This window comes from Nicotiana tomentosiformis, chromosome 6 (genome assembly GCF_000390325.3).
Source record: "Nicotiana tomentosiformis chromosome 6, ASM39032v3, whole genome shotgun sequence".
Lineage (NCBI taxonomy): Eukaryota > Viridiplantae > Streptophyta > Magnoliopsida > Solanales > Solanaceae > Nicotiana > Nicotiana tomentosiformis.
In genome coordinates, this window is record NC_090817.1 from 129,181,352 (window position 1) to 129,209,339 (window position 27,988).

The following is a 27,988-nucleotide window of genomic DNA, read 5'->3' on the forward strand; positions in this document are numbered from 1 at the left end:
GTCCTCGTCGATGCTCAAGAACGGAGCCTTGCTTGCTCGGCGAACAAGCTTGATCAGGCCCCCTTGGAAGATTCGGGGACTGTATAGTTGGAGTAGGTGGTCGAGGGTGAACTGAGTGGCTTCAGTATTGTTCTTGAAATTTCGTAAGAGGATCACGATCCTCCAAAAGGACGGATGGATTTGCCCAAGGCATACCTCGTACCTTTTGCATAAGGCAGGGACTATGGGATCTACCGGGTCGAGCATGAAAGGGTAAGTGTAACCACTTAAGTACCTCTCCACATGAGTAGTGATATCGTCATCAAGCCCGAGGATGACTACCTCCTTACCCTCCCAGTTACAGTCTGCTCGGACTATGGGTAGTGTTTCCTCAGTAACGGAGCATATGTATCTCCATGCTCTCTCGCCTCGGTCCTGTTGACTAGAGGCCTTCTCGATGTTGAAGTCGTTCCCGATAGAGCAGATCCCAGGTATAAAATTCTTCAAGGGGGCTCCTGAGCCACCTCGGAAACGGCCACCTCGGCATCTGTGGTCGGGTGGGAAGATGAAGGAGCAATCTGCTGAGGCACTGACTTGGAGGTTTTCGCCATCATAATCTGGGAAATATGAAGGTTTGAAGAAAAATATGAAGATTTGAAGATGGTATGAAGGTATAAGGTCTGGGTTGAAGATCCAAAGAAAATGTATGAGGATTGAAAGATGAAGATATGAAGGTTTAAGGAGCAATGTATGAAGATTTGGAGGAGTTAAAAGCAATTAAAGAGTTCGAGGGTAAATTCTGGAATCGAAAAGTGAAAGAAGTGAAAAAAGGTCGGAACTTTTATAGAGGAAGAACAATCAATGCGTGACGTTTCGCATTCGAGGACAGTCAACCGGCGGCTGACACGTCTCCAAAGTCAGAATGACAAGACTGATGGGACTTTTCGATTGACCCGCCATCTTGGTTGTAACGTACGAGGGTTCATCTATCGCTTCGCATCATTTCGATAAACCTACTCTCCGGAAAACGAGAGGACTATCTATGTACGGGTAAAATCGGGGATAATGTCTACCCCCATTTTCGGGTGAGAAAATGGAGGAAGGGCACGGATGCACGAGATTGTAATCGAGGTTAGAGACCCTTCGTATTGAGATTCAAGAAGAGTGAACGATGTGCTCGCTATCGGGTATGATAAAGTGACGCGCCCCGGGCCGAGAATGAGTTCTAAGACTTTGAGAAATACGATAAACGGTTACACATGACGGATAGAGGGTCGTGATATTCGCACTCAACCGGATATCACAGCACGGATTTCGCTCGAGGTCGATTATGGACTAGTAATTACTGAAAAAGGAAGATTCTTACCTTTTTTAGACTTACACTAAGGATGAAACTCTCCTACTATATAAAAGTGAATTTTTTCTTTTGTAAGACACATTGTAACACGTAAATCAAAGCAATACAAGTTTATTTTTTGCCTTTTAGCTACTGTTAAAGTTCTTGTTCACTTATTCTATTTTTCGTTCACGACTGGGCTGGAACCGAGGTCCAATTGAGAATGAGGTCATTGTTCAATCTAAGTTCAGGCTTGGCCATAACATCACAATTGGTTTGATCGCTTATTTCTTCTTTAATTCATTATCTAATATTCTTTACTATTTTTGTTGAATCAAACCACGTATTCTTAAAATCGCGTACAAATTTAATTATTATCCAATTTTGGGGTAAACAAAACTAAAAAAGATAGGAGTAGTATACAACACAAATAATAGTCTGTTTGGCCAAGCTTCTTCTTAGCGATACGTGATTTTTTTGCCCCAAAAGTATTTTTCTCTCAAAGTTAAGATGTTTGGTCAAACTTTTAGAAGAAAAAAAAAGTACTTTTAAGTAGAAGTATAAGTAATTTTTGAGTGGTAGAAAAAAGTAATTTCTTTCCAACAGCACTTGTTTTTAAAAAATATATTTGAGAAAATAAATTTAGAAGTACTTTTTAAAAGTTTGGTTAATATTAATTACTGTTTAAAAATACTTTTTAAACTAATTAGTCAAATATAAATTATTTCTTATTAAAAAAATTTAATTTTTTTTTTAAAAATAAACTGATTTTATAAGCTTGACCAAATATGCTATAAGTACGGTTAGGAGAGGATATCAAAAGAGGAATGATGATTGAGGTGTCGCCCGAGCACACAGCCCACCGATTTGGTGACAAAAGCACGTTTTGTTTTATTAGTTCAACAAATTGACAGGTATCTTCACCTAAGAGTTTTCTCATAAGTGAATCCAATTTTTCAACAGCAGATGTAAGTGCATCAGTTATTACAATTCGGATATATATATATATATATATATATATATATAATTAAAACCTTTTAGACTACTTTTTTTTTAATAATATATGTAGGATTATTTAAATACTTTATGCGTATTTAATTATGTATCAAAAGTCTGTTTGCATTCAACCCCTCAAACTAATTACATTTCTTCTTCAGATATTGCACCCACTTTCGGTCCCTCCAAGCCATTCTCTTTAAAGGTCAATTGGCACAACGGTGGGATATCCCAAGATATCTCATGGGGATATCTCATAAAATTAATTATATCAATTTTTATATTGAATAATTAATCTCATCATTTTAATGTATCAAAATTAGCTAATACTTCAAACTAAACATAAAATAAAATCAATTCCAAACTTTATTCTGAATTTATTATCCTTATCTTATGTATCAAACTAACCTCTTAGGGATCATTTGGTTGAGAAATAAGTTATCCAGTAATTAATTATTCCAGAATTAATTATCTCACCCTTTCATGGGGTCTCACGGGGATAAAAAAATACAATCCTGGAATAACTAATCTCAGAATTAATTATACCGCGATTTTATCTCAACCAAACGTAGGATAAACTCATCTCAAATTTAATTTCGGAATTAGTTATTTCTTATACCTGTACCAATCGAGCCCTTATAATTTTCACACAGTCCCATACAAGTTCTTGTGATCACCACTCTCTACAAGTAAATATCCCACCAACTATAAACGGGTCGGATAGACTTATTTTTAGGAAATTTTACCTCATATAACAAAGGTATACAACCTATTTATTATAAAATAAAATCATTCTAAAATATTATTTTCTATAGCTACCTTTTATATTTTATAGCAAAATAGGTATTTATGGTATATACTACCATTGAGGCATGAAATACGATATTTATGTTTTTCCTCTCTCTTTCTTTCAATTAACACACGATTCTCTCTTAGAATTTTTCTTCTCTCTCTCTCTCTCTCTCTCTCTCTCTCTCTCTCTCTCTCTCTCTTCCTTCTTTCTCTCTATTCGAGCAACTTAAGATACACACCCTAGTATTGATGGCCGACGATACATTAGAATCTCTCTCTCTCTTCGAGCAACTAGTATTGATGACCGACGAGACATTAGAATAGAGTAGAAGGCAGCCAGGAAACAGAAAAGAGTGAATTTTTCGAATGGAAAGGAGCAATGTGATAAACTCTTATCAGAAATTTGTTGTACGAATTCGACAAACTTTCTTCTCTTCTTGGTCGGAAAACGCCATCTCCGACGAACTTTCTTCTCTTCTTTGCTTTTTTAGTCACATACAATAATACAAATACATTGTATTTTGTACAAATTCACTCAAACACATTGTATTTTTGTATAAATATATTTTTTTGCATGTATTTATGATTTCGAAGGTCTGTATTTTTTTAATACAACTGAATACACATGTATATTGTACATACAGTATGCATGAATATATGATATAAACATTAAAATACACTGAATACAAACTTTGAAATAGAATAGAATATAAACAGTGAATACATTTAATTTAAAATACAGTAAAATACATTGAATACAAATAGAAATACAGTGAATACAACCAATGAAATATATTGAATACATCAGCAATAACATGTATTAGGAATAACTAAAATATTGTTAATACAAATACATTTGAATACACTGAATATAAAATAGTGAATACGGTAAATACAAATATTAAATCTAATGAATGCAACAGTAAAAAAACAAATATCGAAACACATTAAATACAAAAGTTAAATACAACAGTTATATACAACTGAAAAATCATTCTAATTAATTGGGTTGATAATGAGACATATTAGAATTGATTTTGTTGAGTTATATTAGGCGTGTATCACACTAATTGATCATATTTTCGTTATTAGATAGCTGGACAAATCTATTTTTAAGGTGATTGTCGTTACTGTATTCATGAATACATGACGCGAATACATGTGAATACAGTCGCGTACAGTTGTAACCCCCTATTTTTAAGATGACTTTTGCTACTATATGAATACACTACCATAACAATTGAATAATAACTATAATAAATAATTATATATGATAGTTATAGAAAATTAATAATCACCAAAGAATAGTGATTTCTGAAAATTAATTGGAGTTGAACAGCTACGGCCCAATAGTTAACGGCCACAAATTGGCGTGAACAACTGGTAAATATCTAAAAAGCGTCGGCGCTCGCGAAGAGTAGTCATAGTCCTTGACTGGGATCCACCTCAGAAGTGGGTCCCGTTCCTCGAAATACGTAATCAAGTAGATATATGATATCCTACTCAAAGCTGAGTCATTTTGGACCCTACCTCCACCAAAATACTGCCAACTAATTACCGCGACAACAAATATAATACCGATGTAATCCCAAATAAATTAGGATCAGCTACATAAATTTTTATTATTTACGTCGACTAAATTTAGAAAAAAAACTTTCATATCAACAGCAATTTTTGGGAAATCTCTAAAATTTAACATAGTATAAAAAATAGTACTAATATTTTCTCATATATACACAATATAAATTACGACAAATAATATTCAACCGATCCTTTGATTATATGCTGCTCTGCCATTATATAAATCTCCAATGAAATAAAAACATTTGTTAAATATTAGATTTAAAGTACGTGTACTAATATACAATTACTTGTCTGCCTAATTTGATGAATAATAAATTTGTCTTTTGTTAAGCGTGAAATTGCGGACGAGATTAAAAGTATGACAAGAACTAATTACTTGTCTACCTAATTCTATGAATAATAAATTTGTTTTGTTTGTGCGAAAACAAAGAAAAAGAAAAAAGAAAATGGAGTTCCATACCTACTTGCATGGGCAGCCCCACATCCCCTAGAGTTGCAACTTGCTCTGGCTTTTCTCATAGGAGTAATACACTTACAGAGGAAGAAGCTAAGGCCTAAGGGGGTGGAGATTTGTATGTAGTGACATTGTTGTTTTATCCTCCTAACGTAATCCTAACACTTGGAAAACATGAATACAATACTATATAGTAATAAAAAATAGAAAAAAAAGTTAGGGGAGTTGAAATAAGTTTGAGAGATTTTCAGGGAAGGACTCAAGACGTCCGAAATCTCAGGGAAGGACTTTCCGGCAGTTATAAATACTGTCTTTCTTTTAACCTAAAAAATGCCACCGCCTATTTTCCTTCCTTTGCTTTCTCTATTGTCCCTCTTTGATTTTTATTTTTTATTTTTTATCTTTTACTTTATTACTATCAATTACTCAAAGTTTAGATTTAGGTCCTTGTGTTTTGGTTTGTTGGTTGCCTCTATCTTTCTTTCACCATGACTATCCTCATTGAACAGCCTCAGTTTGGTAAAGATTTCTCTCTTTACTTTTTAAATTTTTTGATATATGTATTGATTTTTTTTTTTGTTCTTCGAAATTTATATTTTTGTTCATAAACAATGTTCTACAATTTCCTCAGAGATCCAAGCAGAGGAAAAGAAATTCCACGACAATGAAAAGGAATTGGTATTGGATGGTGGATTTGCGGTGCCCGAAACCAATGCGTTTGGCCATAACTTTAGGTCATTGTCTTACTTTTGCGGTTTATTTTCTTAAGCTCTTATTAATCTTTGCTTTGAAATATCATATGCAAAAAAACAAAGATCTACCGGCAAAATGTTTGTGTATTTGGGACGATATTCATAAATCAGAACCCCTACTCTGATTAACCGGAACAAACAAATAAATAAATTCAAAGACGTCATATTACTTTCAGATTTGTACTAATTAATCATTTGATTAATTGTAAACACGAAGACAAAATTTGGTGATATGAACACATGGCTCAGAATTGGGAAAACTGAAGAAGGAAAAAAAAACATGGCTCTGATTTGATGAGGATGTTTAAAATTTAAATAAGTTTACTGTTTTATTAGCCCAAGTCAGGATTTGCTGAAAAGCTTGTTACCGTGGCTGTCTGTTACAAGAAATAAATAGTCCTTCAGATTCAGTACTATTTTCTTCAACCAATGAAGTTTTGAATAAATAAACCAACAGCCTATTATCTCTAAATTTTCTTTTTATTTTATTTAATTTTCTTTTTCCGGGAGGAAAAAAAAAAGAGAGGAAAAGAACTTGTTTTCAAGATGTGTTTTCTTTTTGTGGGGCATAAATTGACCGATTGGAAATATTTGAAACAGGGACTACAATGTAGAAAGTGCAAGGCAAGAAGGGGTAGAAACTTTTTACAAGATCAATCACATAAATCAGACCTATGATTATGTAAGTGACTCTATTTTTCTTTTTCTTCATTTGGCTTATAAAATAAGTATTATATCAGCTTCATTTGTTTCCTTTTAGGATTTTCCAACTTTTTTTCATGTGCATTAACTTTGACCCTGATATGTTGCAGATAAGAAAGATGAGGGAAAAATATGCAAAATGTGACAAGGCAGAAATGAGCATCTGGGAATGCTGCGAACTACTCAACGATGTTGTCGATGATAGTGACCCTGATTTAGACGAACCTCAAATTCAACACTTGTTACAAAGTGCTGAAGCCATTAGGAAAGACTACCCCGACGAAGATTGGCTCCATTTGACTGCCCTTATTCATGGTACTAATTCACTTTAACACAACTATAGTTTTAATTAATCCAATACTCTTACTCATTTCATATTCAGTATTATAATCATTATAATCGGAAGTGGAAGATCTATGATTTCTAGTACATGGCCGCACTACTAAAAAAAGAGGTAAAAATGTACTAAGTGGGACTTGATCTCTATTTCTCTTGGTAAATAACTCAATCTTCAATCAAGTGCATCATTCACCCTTGGAACATGAGCGTCAACAGTTAATATTATACCAATTTTAGAAAATATGTACATAAAATATATAATTTTGCGGAGAAACCATGAGTTCACGTGCCCTATAATCTCTTCTATAAATTTAATTTGCCCCTTGTTCGGGATTTTAATCTTTTCAGTTACCCGAGTTCTAAATTAATAATTATATATATTCAATTGATTTTTAAATTTTTTGTTGTATTAAAATTAAATGAACTAAGATTCATGTACTATTTTTTTGTTCTATAAGATCTGGGAAAAGTTCTGCTTCTTCCTAGCTTTGGAGAGCTTCCTCAATGGGCTGTTGTAGGTGACACATATCCTGTTGGCTGTGCTTTCAATGACTCTATTGTTCACTCCAAGGTTTCTTTTTCACAATATCAAATCGCATTTGAATTTTGGTTAGTACTATTTTTTTCCCTAAAGAACTAATTTTGAGTATTTTGGTTGTTAATGCAGTATTTTAAGGAAAATCCTGACTACAATAATCCAGCTTACAATTCCAAATATGGAGTTTACTCAGAGGGTTGTGGACTAGACAAGGTTATGATGTCATGGGGACACGATGATTATATGTATTTGGTATATTCTTTATATCAGAATCCTTTTAATTAATCTGAATAATTTGAAGATTGTATAACATAGACTAAGATACGACAGTCATTATTAGATGGTACGTGATTTAATTAGTAGTCTTAATCACGTGCAGGTTGCAAAGGAGAATGAGACAACATTGCCATCAGCTGGTCTTTTCATCATTAGATACCATTCATTTTATGGTACGTGAAAAACAATAACAAAAAACTAAGATTGAGACGCTTGAAATTTCTGTAAAATTTAATTTAGAGATTTATTACCGACAAATTAATGTTAATGGAATTTGTTTAATCTTGCAGCCCTGCATAGATCTGGAGCTTACAAGCACCTAATGAATGAGGAAGATAAGGAAAATCTCAAGTGGCTTCATATTTTTAAGTAAGATTACATCTTATTAATTCTTCTTTAAATCTATTAATTATATGCTTAGTGCCTGATTGTGTTGCTATACTGCGTCTGCAGCAAATATGACTTATACAGCAAAAGCAAAGTTTTGGTTGACGTAGAAGAGGTCAAGCCTTACTACATGTCTCTCATTGAAAAGGTGAGTAACAACTTTTGCTGCCTAATGTAACACTTCGTTACATTCCATTTGCGAAAATTACTCGTTCAACTAATTCAGATTCGAAATCAATAGGCCTCTTGGTTAGCATATACTCTGCTGATTTTCTAATAGATTGGCATGTTATCTTGTAGTATTTCCCGGCGAAGCTAAAATGGTGAGGAGCTGAATTTATGGAAAAGAGACATATGGAAGAGCTGACAAAATAAATGAGAAAATACTATAGATGTGATGGTATAGTAGAGGAATAACGAAGACTGTATAACTCTATCGTTGAGTAAAATTGCTTGTTTTATTTATTTATCTATATATCTTTCTGTCTTTTTAAATGTTTCGGGCGGTGTAAATATGGTCTGTCTATGGAATAAAGTTGTTATTTAAGTTTAATTGTTCTACGATATCTTTCCACATCAATGACCTTTGCTATTGCAACTGCATTCTCTTTAAAAATGAACATACGAAAAATAAGGATAAAGACAATTTGAAGACCCAATTTCAGTTCATTATTTTCTTACAAATCATTGCTCATCATGAGCAATAATTACTCTATAAATCTTGAACACAGAGCAGTGAAAGAAAATAAAAGATATTGTCTTTATCCGTTTAAAGGAAAAAGAGAAAGAAAGTTCAAATTAAGACAAATTGTTTAAGGTATAGGAAATAATTTCATGTAAAAAATTTGAATAGATTTCTTCCTACTGTTTTGCCTATCAAGTTTACCTATCAAGTGAAAGATAAAAGTTTTCAGAGAAAGATATTACAGACAAACTCTTATAATATCAAAAGACGCATGTTGGATCGGACAAATTCAATGATTAGAGAGTCGTGCACTTCTCTCTCTCTCCCCCTATCCTGTTATTTGCTTCGGTCCATAATAAATAATTATTGTATCTTTGACACATTCGTTAAGAAAATACGAATTCTCAGAGAAAAAAAAATATATTTATCAAATTAATCTTAATTAATTGTTATACTAACACATTGTAATATGTAAATAAGGGTAAATTTTGGAAAAATAAAATTAATTCTTTCTTGATTATATAAATAAATGCTTATTTTGAACAAAAATAAAAGGATAAAATAATGTGTACCGAAGGGAGTATTAATTTTTCTCCACTTTTAGAGAGTTGTTTGACTTTCTATTGTCCGTTGATTTACTTAGGTCAAACATAAGATGCATTTGAGTTTTTATGCAATTGCTATAGGATCGCTGGAACAAGTGGCGACCTACCAAAAAAAATTAAACCCCCGCCCCCGGGCTGGAGATAACTAAATCGCCATTTTTACCTCCCAAACCTCCAAATTGGGTTGAAGGTTCATGACAATGAAGGTTTGGAAGCTTTGTCAAATTTGAGATTTTTCAAAAGAGGTAATTTTCTTTTCAGTAGTATTTACTCCCTCCGTTCACTTTTACTTGGCATGTATACTAAAAATAGATTTTTATTTTTATTTGTCACTTTACACATATCAAGAGAAGACAAAAAGAAATTTCCTTTTATACCTATAGTATTTATTACTCATTTCAAATCATTTTCTCAAATCTAATAAAATATGCATCAATTAATATGGGTACCATGGTAAATTATGCATTTTATTTATTATTTTTCTTAAGGAACGTGAAAAGTCAAAACATGCCAAGTAAAAGTGAACGGATGAAGTAACTTTAAGATGTTAAATCAAAGCATACCCCGCAATGTTAAAATAAAATGTTATACTTGAATAGAAGCATAATTCGCAATGTTAAATGTTAATTTTACCACTTAGAAAGTAATTGTACGCATAATATTATTTTTGATTAAACAATAATTGAATTTATGCCAATCACAAAGTGAATTAGCTTAATAGCATTTCCTTTCTAATTAATGACACAATATAATGATAATTGCGACTTTTATGGTTTTATTCTCTATTTTCCTTTTATGTTAAGAAAAAACAGTATACAAATTAGCATCGGTATTCAATAAAAATGCAATGCATATGAACTTGTATAAAATCATAACAAAGTATATTGAGCTACTCATTCCTTTATCCGGTGAAAATAGACAGCGAACTTGGCAACCCTACTCTAAATTCGTCTTCTATCATTAAAAGGCATGCTGAAAGCTTGCAACTAAATGATTAGTATGACAACTTCTTATAGCTTAAATTTTATTTCAAAGATATGAGAGTAACTAACATGTGAACTTAATAGAATACAAACTAGATTATAAATATGAGAAAATGACACTGTATAGTCGCTCTCAAAATAATAGTCGAAAAAAAAAATATATATATATATATATATATATATACAAAAATTATACAAACTTTATAAACTTTTTCGGCAACCGAATGTAAATAATTTCTGTCACGGGCTAAAAGCGAAAAAAGTCCCTATAAATATCATAAAGAATGAGAAGTAAAAACTGGGCAAGTCGGGCGGATTGAGCTATATATTATTCATTATTTAGCCCATTAGGTGCTAACTTATCTCAGCCCATATGATTTTAGACAAGGTTGAGCGATAACTAATTTTCACTCGCTTAAATTCGGGCCAAACCGCACCCGTACACTTTAGGGAGAACTATATTTGTTGCTACATTTGCGTGAATACCAAAAAGGGGAAGTTACATGGTATACACATTTGTATAACTCACTTTCATGGTATACCTAAGTTTTAAAAATATATCATATATCCCAAAAATTATACCTCCATATATTCTAAAACATATCACAATATTCTACTTTGAAATACAATCCAAACCTAATTTACTATAATATTCTAACTAAACAGACCATAATATTTTAATTTAGATTATAATATTCAAACTAATAATACCACAATATTTCAATTAAAAATCCAAACATAGCTTACCATAATATTCTAATGAAGAATACAATATCCAAACTAAACATATCATAATATTCTAATAAAACAATTACAGTATTCTACTTTGGAATACAATATTCAAACCCAATATATTACAATATAGCTTACCATAATATTCTAATGAAGAATACAATATCCAAACTAAATATACCATAATATTCTAATAAAACATACTACAGTATTCTAATTTGGAATACAATATTCAAACTAAATATATTATAATATTTTAATTTGGAATACAATATTACAATATAGCCTACCATAATATTCTAATGAAGAATACAATATCCAAACTAAACATACCATAATATTCTAATAAAACATACTACAATATTCAAACCAAATATATTATAATATTTTAATTTAGAATACAGTATCCGAACCAAATATACTACAATATTTTAATTTAGAATATAGTATCCAAAGCAAATATGCCATAATTTTTCTAAACATGCTACAGTATTCTAATGAAGAATACAATATTCAAACTAAACATACCATAATATTCTAATAAAATATACTACGGTATTCTAATTTGGAATACAGTATCTGAACCAAACACACTACAATATTTTAATTTGGAATATAAAATCCAAAGCAAATATGCCATAATTTTTCTAAATATGCTACAATATTCTAATTTAGAATACAATTTCAAATTAAATATATCACAATATTCTAATTTGAAATATACAGTATTATATTTTAAAATAAATTAGGTATACATGGTAAAATAATTTTATAAAATAGGTATACAGAATAAAATAAATATTTTAATTATATATGGTGTTAACTGATATTTTCAATGAGCATACCACATAGATTCCCCTACCAAAAAACTATAGGTCTTTCAAAACAAGAAGTGAATTGTCAAACCCAATTAACAAATGCCCATTCTTGTAGTGGGCTGGTGCAGTCAGCATTTAGCCATGCGTTCTTTTCGTGTTAAGTTCACTAATGACTTTACAAGGAGTTGGTCTTGATATTAAGGGAAAAAACTTCAAGTTTAACAAACTTTGTCCTATGAGAAAATCTTTTTAACTTTTGACCTTAAATATTTGTCTATTAATTAATTGACATGCCCCCGAGAAAGAACTTAAAGACCCCCTTATAGTGTCATATTTTTGCCATTTTTTGGTTCTCTTCCTCCTCAGGCATAGCATGGAAAGTGCCATAAGCATAGCAAGTCTGTGGATTATGGACTCGTATGCGGAGAAGTAATTAAGTAAATAAGTGTCCTCCTTATGCGTGTTTGATCATATCTTTTAGGTTAACATCTAAGTTCCAACAAAATTGGAAGTACAATCTTCAGTAATGTAAGGTGATCCAGTAATTATACACAAAATATATTAATACTACTTTTTTATTGATAATATAATTGGGCAATTGGTACAATTCCCTGTCATAATTTGATAGCGAATTTTGGTTTTGTAAGATGTATTCCTAATCACCTGTTGGAATAGATTTGATCATTTTCACTAGGGTATCAAGTTCTCCGACCAAAGCCTAATAACATATAAGCACCAAAAAAGGACTTAAAACAGATAGTCCAAGTATAAAATATTAGAATCCCACTTCATGTGGCAAGCAAGTGCATGACAAAAGCAATCATATAGCCTAGCGTGTAGATATATTGGGTTGGTTCAGAAATTTCAATTACCAAACTAAATTAATAGTGTCGGATTTTTAAATCTACAAACCAAACCAAACTAGACCAAACCAACAAAGTCGGGTTTTTTATTTTTTTATGGATTTTCGGGGGTTTTCCGGTAAAATATTCATAACACAAAATATGTAACTTGTGCTCCAAATATTTTTTTAGTCCAAGTAAGATCCAGCTACATAATGTATTTTTCAAAAAAATAACACAATAATATGAGATAATTCATAGCATTATACTAAAATATGTAAGCACGTAATTTTCGACCCGCACATATTTTAAAGATAGTTTTAGCATTCTTAGTATTTTAAAATATTTACTTGAGTTACTATAGAATTTTAGTTTATTTTTATTTTTAATTTCAAAACATAAATTTGAAAACAAAAAAATAGTTTCATTTTTATTTTTATTATATATTTTCTCATTTACTTAAGGTCATTAGTATTTTTGTAGTGATAATTATTTTAATTTTACTATGATTTTAACCTATTGTTCTCCACTTTTATTTAGTATAATCCTTGAAAATACAAAAAAATAGTTACATTTTATAGTATAGTTTAATTTAATTTAGTACTTTATTTTATTTGACTAAGATTTATTAGTAATTTATTTTAATTCATTTTTAAGAAAAAGAGTTGATTTAGACTAAGTTCTTGTCCTAATGTCTTGCCCAATTCAAAAGTCCAACAAAACCTAGGCCCAACTAATTCTCTTCAGCCCATAACCCATAAAACCCGCCCATCCAACAATCCATTTCTCAGTGCCATCTCATATATATGAACCTCGTTATAGCCTCATCCCAAACTCTAATCACCAAAGCTGCTGAAAATACCCAGCAAAAATGTCTCTCTCAATTCCCACAGACTCCAGATGTTTATCTTGTTTTGAAATTCTGAAATTTAAATTTTGTCAAGGATGCACGTTTCAGATCATTGTGATGAATCAAACTTGGGTGATTAATGTTTGGTTGATTACTTTGGAGGAGAATTAATTTTTCACGCTAATTTTCTACGACTTCAAATTGTTGAGGACATGAAGTATTTTATCGAGACTCGTCTGAAGGAGTCGTCTGTTTAGGAAGAGGACAAGAAAGGTAGATGTGGGGCCTATATAGCCTCTCTCGAAAGGAAAATTGAAGAACTAAAAATTGGAACTAAGATCACTATTTCCTCTCTGGTTTCTAATTTGTTTTTGGGTCACGGTGAGCTTGCCACTTTCAAGCTAGAGGCTGACATTTGTAGCATTAAAGATTGCATGTTTTACGTTACATGTAAAACATGTAATGATATGGTTACCATTCGATTGTCGAAGGGCTTTAGGTGTCCCAACTGCGTTCGAGATGATTATGCTACTGTTAGATGCTCTTTGACTTTTGAAGTTGTTGATGCTAGCAGGGAAATAATAGGGACAGTAGAAAAATCCCTAGCGCAACAATACACCTTCTCCATTAGGTTCATTCACAATAACTAAAAATTTCATCATTTTTGACATCCTTCTCCCTCATGTAGATCCCCTTCATAGTTAGCCATGAAGCCATCTTAGCAGTACTAAAATTCAACCATAAACCCGCAAAAAATACAATCCACTCGTCTATGACTCTAACACCATAGCACACCTATTTTTATCTAAAAACCTCAGTTTTGTTTTCGTTTATTGAGTTAATGGAGTTAATTTAATTAAAAGTGTGGGCTTGATGTGAAGAAATAGATGGCGGATAAGATTATTAGACCGTGGGATTATTTGAGTTGAGAATGGGCTTGAAATATTTTTGTTGCTCTTTTATTCCGACTCTTATTAATTGGACCGTTAGGAGCCGATCACATTTGGGTAGGCAATATTAGGACACTTATTTTAGTTTTGATTTCAAGGCAAGAGGTTGTCCCCTTTAGTTTATTTATTATTTATCAGGGGATGTCCCGAAGTGTTTGTATATTTTTATCAGGGGAATGCCCCGAAATACATGTACATGAAAGCTGAAGATGGATGTTCTCATGGAGGTGTAGTGTAGGATAGTTTAGATGTATTTTTGTTATTTTTCTTTCTCTTTTATTAGGTTGGGTCCCCATTGTCCAATATGACAAGATAAAATTATCGAGATAGGACAGGACGAAATTTTATCGGGATGGTGATGGGACGGGATAAACAAGACAACCCGGTAGGTCCATCTCATCCTACTAACAAACGGGATGGGACGGGACGTGATATGGATAAAATTGGAGCTTGTGTTGCTGGACTAGTAGGTGTTTTATCTAATTCTTCTTCCTTATTTAAAATATAATTGTCAAATTATCTTTGTAAAGTTTCATGATTTACTTGTTCTCCGGATTAATGTTATAAAATACAGGAGGTTGGGTGAATGAAGTTTTATCAATATGAGTCCTTTCATCTATATATTTTCTAATTCTAGGAGAAAGAGTAGGATTACTACAACTAGCACATTTACTACTTTTTATAAATGGGTTAATTATGCCAAATACTTTTTTATGAGCCATAATTTAAATATAAAAATAAATACGAAAAGTTAACACAAATATTAAACACACAAATATAGCACGAAAACAAAACACGTAAAGTAAACAAAAAAATTAAGCACTAAAATGATACGCAAAATTTAAATATTAAAATTAATAGATGGAACGAGTGCACCGTGATTAAATATTAAAACTTGAAGAAATTGCCCAAAAATTATTCCAAATACTTGACGAATAAATCTGAAGCTTGAAAGTTACTCCAAATATTTGCCCAAATACTTGAAACGTAGTTGATTATGAGAAAATTGAGAGAAGAATATAGATAGAATCTAAGACATTTGAGAGAGAGTGACTAATATTTTGTAAAAAAAAACTTAGGAGTTCAATTAAAATTTTTTTTGGAGGGGTGTGTGTGTGGGGGGAGGGGAGGGGGGGGCGTATATGTAAGGTCACGAGTGTATAAGCGTAATTTTGAAAAAAGCCTTTGGCCAACGATTCCTTTTTAAAAAAAAATAAAATAAAATAAAATAAAAGTGGGACGGGATGGGACAGGACCGGGGCCTTAACGGGCCAGCCTGCCGGGACCAAATGACAGCTTATCCCATCTCATATATCGTTTAATATAGACCCAGTCCTATTTACTTTTTAGTAGGCCGGGATGGGATCGGGATGAGACCAGGATGGGTCGTGCCGCCCCGTCCCATTGTCCAGCCATGGGTGGGGATAATCTTGAACCTTCTTTTATTTCTGTATTTTGTTTGCATGTTTTGTTTGTGCGGTCTCTATTTGAGTACTCTTTAAAGTCAATTCGATCAAGTATGCAACCGTGATTTTCGCGGGATTTGGGGAATGCCTAACACCTTCTCCCCTAGTCAATTGAATCCTCTTACGTGGAATCTTTTCGCAAATCGGTTTTTAGAGTCAAATGTGTTTGAAGGAAAATAGTTTTTTTAAGTGGTGACTTGGCAAATCAAAATTTTATGTGAAGTGGTGAGTCTGTAATATCCCTTGTGAATACAATTTTTGTTATTTTCAAATTGAAAGCCCTTTTGGTCTTAAAAAATATAATAACATTTATCTATTTTAGAGGGTTCAGTATAAAGGGGCATGACATAACCAAATTTTTTTTTCGCAACAAGTTTTCTGGAGTATGTTTGGGCATACACGGCCTTTTCGTGAGTCACCCATAATATTAGGGGGTGACGTGGGAGTGTGGAGTGGGCGGACAGGCAGAGCAGCCGCCATCGATCACATGCCGCTCCGAATCCCATTCTAGTCAAACCCTCAACTTAGCTCAGCCTTTGGGATATTTTTATTTACATCATATCATTTCGACCTAGTAGGACTCGGTCCCATGCACCGTGTCCCTTTGTAGGAGACCTATCCAAATCATGCCAAAATGGGCCCTCGGTCTAAAAAGGTATTAAATCATCCCTATGTGATATTTGTTATATTCTTTAAGAGTAAAAAGGTTATTTGGCAGACCAATATTTATTGGAGACGGACGGAAAAGAAAATAGGGTGAAGTATAAAAAATAAAGCAAGTAGGGCCCATTTATGTTTTTCTTTCAAAGTTTTTCCAAAAAAAAAGAGTGGGGCAACTGTAAGCACGTAATGTTAAAATATTTACTTGAGTTACTATAGGATTTTAGTTTATTTTTATTTTTAAATTCAAAATATAAATTTGAAAACACAAAAATAGTTTCATTTTTATTTTTATTATATATTTTCTCATTTACTTAAGGTCATTAGTATTTTGTAGTGATATTATTTTAATTTTATTATAATTTTAACCTATTTTTCTCCACTTTTATTTTAGCATAATCCTTGAAAATACCAAAAAAGTTATATTTTATAGTATAGTTTAATTTAATTTAGTACTTTATTTTATTTGATTAAGATTTATTAGTAATTTGTTTTAATTCATTTTTAGGAAAAAGAGTTGATTTGGACTAAGTTCTTGTCATAATGTCTTGCTCAATTCAAACATCCAACAAAACCTAGGCCCAACTAATTCTCTTCAGCCCATAATCCGTGAAACCTGCCCATCCAACGGTCCGTTTCTCAGTGCCATATCATATATATGAACCTCGTTATAACCTCATCCCAAACCCTAATCACCAAAACTGCTAAAACAACCCAAAATAATGTCTCTCTCATTTCCCATAAGCTCCATATGTTTACCTTGTTATGAAAATTTAAATTTTGTCAATGATGCACTTTTTGGGAAGAGGACAAGTAAGGTAATTCGAGGAGAATTGATTTTTCAAGCTAATTTTCTACGGCTTCAAATTGTTGAGGACAAGAAGTATTTTATCGAGACTCGTTTGAAGGAGGCGACTGTTTGGGAAGAGGATAAGAAAGGTAGATGCGGGGCCTATATAGTCTCTCTCGAAAGAGAAACTGAAGAACTAAAAATTGGGAATATGATCATTATTTTCTCTTTGGTTTCTGATCCGTTTTTGGGTCATGATGAGCCTGTCACTTTCAAGCTAAAGATTGGCATTTGTAGCATTAAAGATTGCGTGTTTTACGTTATATATAATACATGTAATGATATGGTTACCATTCGACTGTAGAAGGGCTTTAGGTGTCCCAACTGTGCTGGGAATGATTATGCTACTGTTAGATGCTCTTTGACTTTTGAAGTTGTTGATTCTAGTAGGGAAACAATACGGACAGTAGAAAAATCCCTAGCGCAACAACACACCTTCTCCATTAGGTTCATTCACAATAACCAAAAACTTCATCATTTTTGACATCCTTCTCCCTCATGTAGACCTCTTCGTAGTTAGCCATGAATCCATCTTAGTAGTACCAACATTCAATCATAAACTCGCAACAAATACAATCTACTCATCTATGACTCTAACACCATAGCACGGCTATTTTTATCACAAAAATAAAAACCTTACCTTTTTTTTTTTGTTTATTAGTTACGGATTTCTATCCAAACCTCTGCTAACCTCAGGATAATTTAGATGTATTTTCGTTATATTTCTTTCTCTTTTATTATGTGGGGACAATCTTGAACTTTTTTTTATTTGTGTGTTTCGTTTGCGTGTTTTGTTTGAGTGGTTTCGATTTGAGTACTCGTTAAAGCCAATTCGATCAAGTATGCAACCGTGGTCTTCACGGGACTTGAAAAATGTCTAACACCTTCTCCCCTAATCAAATAAATTTCTTGTTCGGAATCTTTTCACAAATCACTTTTTAGAGTCAAATGTGTTTGAAAAAAAATTATTATTTTTTTAAATGGTGACTTGACACAACAAAATATTATGTCAATTGGTGACTATGTAATATCCCTTTTGCACACAAATTTGTCATTTTCAAATTGAAAGCCCTTTTGCTCTTAAAAATAAAATACCTTTTATCTTTTTTAGAGGGTTGGGTAAAAAGGGGTGTGATAAAATATTCAATAACAAAGATAATATAACTAGCTACATAAAGCAAATATTTCTAATTAATAAGCATAATAAAAATTAACATAATTTAAAAATACTATATAAGTCATACTAAAATAAGTTTAGCTAATAAGTACTATTAATTACATAACTAATTACTAGAGAAAAAGATAAACTAAGTTATGCATTTTTATTATAAACTAATATAAAACTAAAAAATAGATATTCAACACTATCATCATTCCTAGTGTTGAATTGAATTTCTTTTGTTAGCATTAGTATTGATTTGAACTTTGTTTGAGTTACTACCTATGAGTTATAAAATTTATTTACCATTCAAGAATGTTAAGTCCAGATTTGAAATAATACTTTAAAAGATAAAATTGTGAAAAAGTTTAAGAAATATTCATAAGTTACATTACAATAAATATTTATATGTATAAAATATTTTTAAAAGTTGTATAAATGTACTATCGGATTGGTTTGGTTTTGGTTTGACTTTTTTTTAGTTAAAACCAAACCAAACCAATGATGATCGAATTTTTTTTTTCAATACCAAAACAAGGCCCAATTTGTCCATAAATATTTTTTCATTTTTTTTTTCAAAAATGTGTTTGTACATGAAATTTACAAGTTTTTGGAAATTTTTCGAAAATGAGTTTTTCAAAAAACTTTCAAAACTTTTAGAATTTTTTTTCCTTCACAAAACTTCAACATTGTTTTCAAGTGAAATGCATGTCCAAACAAAATTTCAAAACCATTTTTCAACTTAACTTCAAATACTACTTTTTTCAAAAATTATAATTTTTATGTCCAAACGCTTATCAAATTTAACCAAATCACAATCGAATTTTTTTTTTTCCGATTTGACTCGGATTATCGATTTAGTACGATTTATTAGTTTTTTTTTTGTACACCCCTAATATTACCATCTAATCCCACCCTCACACACGGAAGGAGATCCACTACTAAAAATATGATCTTTTTTAGAGAGACGGTTATCGATGGATCTCGCCAGGACAGTTTTTCGATAGAAAAAGCGAAAGAGATGCACGGAAATAGCAAATCATATTTTTTAAGGAGCCGATGAACAGCCGTTGGTTTTTCTTTTTTAACTCCAAAACCTGAAAAATAATTTTTCTTACCGTGTAAATTAAATGGAATGAGGGCCCGAAATTTGTTGTTTCATAAATCGATGGACATTGTTGGTTTCGTATTTAAAACAAACGAAAAGGATAGGAACGAAGCAAATTTCTTAATAGATAATGCATAAAAGATGAAAGTTAAATTACCTAATCAGCTCGGCCACGGAAACTACATAAAGTTTGTTTAAGCACTAAAAAGATTTAGTTCTGTTCTAGTATCAATCAGTCAAATTAGTACTTAATACTAGTATATAGGAAGAATTTTTAGTTTAAAAGCCTAACGTATGCTAAAAATAAACACAAGTAAACTTCGAGACGTGTATGACAAATGAATTTAGGAACTTGAAAGAGTACAATACTTGGGGTCCAAGTCAATTTTTTGACAAAAATAATTTGCACGGAAGTTCCTCATTTTGGATTATTTTGATAATACAATTTCATGAAACAATTACTGAGAACAGAATTTGCGCAAGAAGAAACTTGTGTTAAAGTTATGGAATTTGTTATTTGTTTACACTCCACACCCCACCCCCACCCCCCCCAAAAAAAAGCAAAAAAAAAAAAAACAAAAAAACAAAAAAACAAATACCATTTGGCATCTAAATTGCACTTGCCAACTAATAATTAATAAGTGTAACACTTTCAAAAAGATGGTGAACATAAAGCTCCCAATATACGAATTTTAAGTCACAGATTATTGTCAAGTTAAATACAGGATGATATCAGCAAACCATTTATAAAAATGAGGGTAAACGCAGAAACAAAGAAAATAAGGAAAGGTGGAAATTTCTTGTTCTATTCTGAATAAAGACCTTAGTAAACTCATCTAAATCAGCTTAGGCACGAAAAACAAAAACTTAGGCACGAAACTATACAAGGTCGTCTCTAAGCATTAATTTAAAGTTTAGAACACGGCAGAAAGTCTGTTAAAATAGAAAAGTAAGCAGCAGGAAGACTTTTTTGATAAAAAGCCTAACGTGTCTAAATTAAACACAAATTAACTAGAACAATTAGTTAATCATGTTTAAAAACACAAGTGACAGACATTATTCTTCTTATAAAAAAAAACTTCTATTATTTTGACTAAATGTGGTCGTCCATTGATTAAGTCGACGGTTTCATACCAATTAAGTATCATAAGTACCAAAACAATGTACATATTAAATGATATCATCAGAATAATATTTAAGATTGAGGATAAATTAAACCGTGTGCACTACGTCAAAATTCATATAAATACTTCCATAGGCATTGCTCGAAATTCAACTCCTAAAACATTTTCAAAATTGTTGGTACTTTCGTATAGTATAGGTTTAAGCAATGGCATCACTTTCAACCTCCGTAAGGTCCGTAGTGATAACACTTATGATCTATGCTATTCTCCTCTCTTCTTTGCTACTATCGTCATGTGACGCAGCCAGAGCCCCTCGAGGTATATTTTACGTTCATTTATAAACATATATATAGTACTACTAGACACTTATAAATTCAATTTTTTTTGTGACATTAATATTATGAATTTAGACCGAGGCGGATCTCGCATATAAGTACTAGGTATACGTACATAATTGCCATAATTAATACATGTATTTTTCTGTTCGCGTGTATGCAGTACTCTTGGGGAGAAGCAGTTTTTCCGTTGCATGTCTTCACTGTGTGGGATGTTGCGAACCAACGCCCCTAGGTACCTGTTGTACCCGCTGTGGTTGTTGAAGATGATCACCAATGAAGTCACCATATATGGCTGTGAAGCTCTGAAATTTATCTTTTGTACGAATCACAGAAAAAGTCTGATCAGCGAATTGGTGCATCTTGGAGTAATATGTGCATGTTATTCAATAAAGAAACAACTTGGTTTCTTTAGGTTATTAGGCCTGTTTTCTGTACACTTGTTGGAGATGTCGCGTTTGTAACGTTTTGTGTTTCAATTGAATAAATTACGAAAGAGAGGGATTGAAGAGGAAAGCCTTATGCGTTATCTTTTTTTGTTGGTTTGCTTATATCTATTTAACTAAAATATGGAAAGAGGGGGAAAAAAGAAAAAACACCGCAGGAAAACTTTCATTCTTCTGATCTAATTTTTTCCATGTCTTTTGATATAATTGAAGATCTAAATCACTTACAAATCGGTAGGACGTAGTAACTCAAACTTAGTTCGATTCTGTATTATAGTAGTTTCTAATTCCATTTTGATAATAACTTTTAGGTTAACGTTTATGGCCGAAGAACAATTATCGATATTCATATTTGTTGGTCAACAATTTTGAGTCGGTTGAGTTAGACAGTTGTAAAAGTCGAATTTACCATACGATGATTTACAATCACCTTTTGGCAATTGCATTGAGAAGTAAACTATGCTCCTTGACTATGGATTAATAAGATATACTATAGAACATGAATAGCAAGTTAAAGAAAAAACTGATGGATTAGTTTAGATTTAGAACATGTGCGCTTTAACCAATTTTTTTTTTTTAAAATTTCATATTCCTTACCTTATACCATAAGTAAGGATATTCGTGGTATTTCAGAATAAATAAAGAGATAATTGCATAAAAGTACAGTTCACATAGGTGCTTTTCATCCGCATAGCCATCATTTTATATTTTCATCCGTATAGCCCATGAAACTCTCATAATATGACATTATCGCATGGATATAATTTTATAGATCTATATGTGATTATTTTGTTCTTTGCACATAACCAGCTTAAATCGATCATATATATTCCTATTGCAACTACAACAATGCAATCCAACTATAATGCAACTTGAAAAAAATATAAATTTTCTTCTTTTCCAAGTTCTAAATAGCAGAAACAAAAGAATAAAAAATAAAAATTGAAAAAAATTGCTACAAGTTCGCAATTTGGTAGAGAAATCAACAAAAAATTGACTTTATTCATCGATTGTTCGAGAAAAAGTGAGAAAAATTTATTTTCAGTTTTAAGTCCGCATATATTGTACATGTATAAAAATGTATAACTATGTATAAACTCGTATGTGAAAGAGGAACTTACTTCAAAGAGAAAAACCACTGCACTAAAGTCGAACATAAATCGCGAATAGAAAGAGTAATGTTGTATAACACTATTTACACACCTAATATACAACATTATATACTTATTATAATTTTGTATAATGTTGTATAATATTGTATAATGATGTATAATGTTGTATAATGTTGTATACGAAAAGTGAATTTCACCTTTAATTTTCTTTTTCAACTGGTATAATTCTCAAAACCAACGTTAATTATGCTCAATCAACCCAGTATTCTAGATTTAAGTTACTAAAAGCTTTTTCAATATTTTTAGCTTCACCCAAATAATTTCACCGGTATTAATCAACACCCATTTGATTTTTTTCACCAAAATACATCTTCCTCAAATTTGTTTAAAAAAACTCATAAATTGAAATAGCTTTAAAATTTCAGTCCAGAACTTCATTCTTGAAGAAATTTCAACAAAAATCAAGAACCCGGTTCGGCTTTTTCAATCAAGAATTTTAATCTTGAAGAAATTTCAAAGAGTTGCAATGTAGTCCAAATGAACCAAATCTCTAGGTTGAAGCTTCTTGGATCAATTAATTTCAATAGCACCCACTCAAATTTGAGCACGATTCTTTCACAAATTTTCAGATCTGAAAAGCTTCTAATTCCCTCAACCTAATTTTTGGTTTGGATATCAAAATCTTGACTTCATAACAAACTTAGGATAGGTGGCCACCGAAGTGGAGAGAAAAAGAGGAGAAAATATAGAAGAGATGAGTGAAGATTGTTTAGGTTAAACATTGAAACTTTTATTTCAAGATATATACAATATGGGTCTCAGCGGGTAAAATCTCAAAATATGGGCTCTTTATGGTTATAGAACTGGGTCGGATGATATACAGTGTAATTGTTCCATAAATAAACATATACGCCAAATAAGAATTTGAGATTTCACGTTTGAAGAGGCCGTGGAGAAGATCTTTTCTATTTTCTCTTTTGTTATAAAGTAAACTAGACAAGTTGAGTATGACAAGCAATAATTTTCTAAGATGATGATGAGGAGGAGGATTGTGGCTTCCTTGTAAACATGTCTAAGCATCTTTGAAAATTAAGCATGTTTTACTCCTCATCAGTCATCAGTAAGCACTAAATATGTAAATCTTATCACAGGCAACATATCCCTCTAATTTTTAATTTCCAACCCCCGTTTTTTCATTTTACTTTCCATTTTCCATATTTTTGGGCTATCTTTGAAAAATCGTATTTAAATGGTTAAATGGCCACTAAATACTTATAAGGAATGCAAAGGCTCTTTTTAGGGGTTTTCCAGCAACACACGTAGTTGCTTTATTCTTGCATTAATGAGAATTGACATATAACAGAAATAATAAAAGGGCAGTAATAGCTCAGTAGATACTTAACACAAGTTGCATTAATGGATGGAAGCTGAAAACTGAAATTGACCGAGCAACACATTTGAATCAGAAGATTTCACATGAACTTGGTTCCTTGTCCTCCACATGAAAAAAATCACTTTCTCCTTTCTGTCATAATTAAGAGATCAAAATGTTTATTGAAACAATATTTAATTTCATTTTTAAACGTATATGACAACGAATAAGCACTCGTGTCAAGGGGTTAATTGGATTAAAGAAAAAACACCAGAAGCTACATAGAAAACCAAATATTTATATCTAATACAGTAATACACACAAGTATAATCTTCTCTCTGTTTCCTTTTGCTAATCAAAATTTCCTCATTATAACTTCCATGTAAGAAGGTGCACTAGTTTTTATGTTACACTGGGAACTACATACACTAACAACTGAAGTAATCATGTTGCAGTAAGTTTATTCCCATTATAAAGGGATTCCCCACCACTGAACCTATGCTATCTCTATCCCTGAAGAGGGGCAATAATGTTGGGGAAACAGAAAAATGAAAGAAGCAACAAACATGTTGCGCACACTGGTATAGTCTTTTATATTTACAAAAGTTAGAAGAAACTAACTGATGCTGATCTCTTACGAAATGATGTTTTAGAACGAGACCCTTGCAAAACTTCTGCATATTTCAACAACTCAGATTTCTGGACATTTTCCGGGTCATGGTTATTTCTTTCTTGTTGAGGTGAATCAGCAAGATGTTTTGAGATATAATCCAATGAATCACTATATCTCCTCATACCTGTCAAATAGTTGTTGCGCTCTCCCTTAACGTTCCTTGAACCTTGAGATACTGGATTGAAATCCATAAACTGTTTGGATGAACCCTGAGATGAGATTCTTGATCTGCTGCGGAGCCTAACAGCTCCAGCATCTATAGCAGCCGTATCTGAGTTGTATCCCGAAGAATAACTAGGGCGTCTTTCTGTACTGTGAACCATTTCCGGAGAACTCTGACCGTGATGATGGTCCTTTCCCCGTACTAATCTCATAAGCTTACCAAAGACTTTGCTTTTGTTTGGAGCATCGGTCTTATGGGCTGAAGAATTATCAACAGAAGTATCATCAAACTCACCAGAGTCCGAAAGATAGGATGCTTGAGAGGATAACCAATCAGAATCAATATCTGAAACGTGGATCCCCTTATCCCCTTGGCCTTCTTTATTTGCATATTCAAGAATTAGTTGCTTGGCTTTCTTCTCAGATTTGGGGCTTAATGTTTTACTGAGGTCCCTTGCAGTTGTTTTGCCAGGGATGGGCTGATAGTTCCTCAGCTCATACCGCAAGCAAGCATTCACCCATCGAAGATAGACTAGTTCCTCGGCATCATTGCAGCGGTCTGCTTGAAGCTGCTCAAGTTCCTTTATCAAATCTTCATTTTGCTTTCTCAGTTGTAGCTTTTCTTCTTCCAATGCTTTTGTCTGCGACACATAAAAGGTCAACAAAGCACATGAATTTGACAAAGTTGAAAATAAAAGTTCACGAATTAAAGACTTACTTCATTATCTCCCGGAACAGAAGTGGCAAGGAACTGAACGGATTCCAGTCTCTCAGCCAGCGTCGAGTTTTCTACTCTTAAGCTGTGGTTAAATTTCCTCAACTCATCAGCCTCGCTCTCCAAGTCCTTCAGTTTTTCCGGCTTTAACTGAACATCTGATTCCGCTTCAACAGGATTCTTTTCATCGCGCAACTTCAAAACTCTTTCTTTAAGGGATAAAATCTGTTCCTTATTTTGATCAGCTTCCAACCTGAGTTTCTTTTTCAGCTGCTTTATCTTCAATTTCGCAGCTTCAAGTTCTGACACAACCTTTGCATAATCAGCCACTTGAGCCTCTAACCTCGTCTTCTCTGCCTTCAAGGACTCGGCTTTAAGACCCAAAAGCTTAGCCTCCATATTGTTTATTTTAAGCCGATTTTGAAGCTCCATTACAGCAGATTCTTGCTCCTTAAGGCCATAATACTCAAGTAGTTGGATCTCAAGAGTCCTCTCCCTTTCTTTAAGAGTTTTAACAATATTCTTAAGGTTCTTAATCTCTTGCTCATGGTCATCCGCAACAATTTTATGTTCTCTGGGTGAATCTCCGTCGTGCTGTGGTGTTTCAACATCCTTCTTTGGAGAAAAATTAGCCTTTGAAAATAAACTGAATTCCTCTACAAGTTCATTGAACTCTGGCAGAAGAAACCCATCTCTATCTCCATCAGACCTACCACTTGTAGATGGACCACTTATAGAACTCTCGATAATGCGTTTTGGTAAGGAGAAATCCTCCTGCAAGAAGAAGCATAGAAGTGATTAGCTTGAAGCAGGACAACAAATCAACAGTCTGATAACAGGAAAATATTCAATTCTCCCCCCCCCCCACCCCCCCACCCAATCAGAACTCTTTTCCTGGTCAATGCACAACCGGTATTCCAAAAGGGAACTATTATGCAGAACCGAAGCACAACCAGAGGAAAAAGGAGAAGGAAAAAAAAATCAGCTTTACGAGCAATTAAACGATTCAAAGTTACAAAATTAAGCAAAACACTAGGACACCATGAACATTACAGTAACTTTTTCTGCAACTGTAAATACAACAAGGGAAAATAGGAAGAAGCAACATAGGAAATTCATGAACTAAATTAAGGCTATGCCTCAACTCATATAAGGCAAAATACAGTGGTTGAAAACTGTGATCATGCTTAAATTTTTCACTTATAGGAAATTCATGCAGCTAAATTAATCGTTTCCACATTTAATCCACTGTCACTAACTTAACAGCTATTAAAGCAATCTATTACCAATACATCCTGTGCTGAGAAATTGAATCAACATAAAATCAAAGAGTTGACCCTTCAAATCAAACAAAATCTAACTTAAAACCTAAAATCAAGTAAAAATTCAGAACATCAAAATAAGAATCACCAGTCTAATAAACTTACATCTCTCTCTGGCACATCAAAAACTGAATTGCACGAGGCAGGAGTCTTCTGATCATCATTTTTGAGCTTACCTTTTTGACCACCTGCAACTCAGCCCATCATATAAAATCAATCCCAGAAAGAAAAATAGGGAAAAGTCCTCAACCCTCCCCCCCCCCCCCCCCCACAACAAAAAAACAAAAAAAAACAAGAGGTTCCATTTTTGTCTTTTCTTAGGGCTAGAAGGTTGAGGAGCTAACCTGAATTGGGAGACGGAGAAGAATTGGAGGGCTTGATTCTTTTGGTTCTGAAAAAGGCAAAGAGAATTCCACCAAGCGAGAGAGCTAGAGCAACCCCAAATTTCAAGATTACAGGCCTTAAGTCCCTCTTGTCTCTCATCATCCTTTGCTAGCACTAACTGCAAAAGTCAATCATCTCTTCACTCTGTAAATGAAATATCACAGGTCTCCTTCTTCATCATCCGCCATCTAAAAATTAATATGAAGAGTGAGTAGGAGAAGGAGCAAGATCCTCTGTTAAAGAAGGTTTCTGGGCATGGAAGTTGACAAATAAAACGAAAATTCCAACAGGAAATGAGAAAGAATCAAGTTAGAAAACGTAATTTTGATGTGAATTTGTTCTGTTACAGTTTATGTTTGTCTGACTCGAGCACACGCAAAGGCAGATGGACAACTTTCATTTAATAATATTCTATTTTGCTGTTTTTTTAATGATTAGTAGAAACATGTGTAACGCGAAACTATTTGTGGCACAAATTTAAAAAAAGGGGGAACGGCTTT

The 27,988-nt window shown here is 32.6% G+C and overlaps 2 protein-coding genes and 1 long non-coding RNA gene across 3 annotated transcripts; 2 read left to right on the forward strand and 1 right to left on the reverse strand.

The window, feature by feature from the left end:
* Positions 1 to 5,473: 5,473 nt before the first annotated feature.
* LOC104087895 (inositol oxygenase 1-like) lies at positions 5,474 to 8,688 on the forward strand. Its single transcript, XM_009592459.4, has 10 exons — positions 5,474 to 5,660; positions 5,773 to 5,875; positions 6,494 to 6,575; positions 6,706 to 6,910; positions 7,393 to 7,505; positions 7,602 to 7,724; positions 7,852 to 7,921; positions 8,039 to 8,117; positions 8,202 to 8,283; positions 8,436 to 8,688. Exons 1-10 carry the CDS (start codon positions 5,630 to 5,632, stop codon positions 8,460 to 8,462), a joined length of 915 nt encoding a protein of 304 aa, XP_009590754.1. The 5' UTR covers positions 5,474 to 5,629; the 3' UTR covers positions 8,463 to 8,688.
* Positions 8,689 to 21,025: 12,337 nt separating this feature from the next.
* LOC104087894 (uncharacterized) lies at positions 21,026 to 21,818 on the forward strand. Its single transcript, XR_684403.4, has 2 exons — positions 21,026 to 21,285; positions 21,466 to 21,818. It is a non-coding gene; the product is annotated as an uncharacterized lncRNA (long non-coding RNA).
* Positions 21,819 to 24,559: 2,741 nt separating this feature from the next.
* Positions 24,560 to 27,953, reverse strand: LOC104087893 (protein CHUP1, chloroplastic-like). Its single transcript, XM_009592458.4, has 4 exons — positions 27,449 to 27,953; positions 27,210 to 27,292; positions 25,786 to 26,556; positions 24,560 to 25,708 (listed from the first exon to the last, which is right to left on the reverse strand). Exons 1-4 carry the CDS (start codon positions 27,588 to 27,590, stop codon positions 24,839 to 24,841), a joined length of 1,866 nt encoding a protein of 621 aa, XP_009590753.1. The 5' UTR covers positions 27,591 to 27,953; the 3' UTR covers positions 24,560 to 24,838.
* Between the last annotated feature and the right edge of the window lie 35 nt (positions 27,954 to 27,988).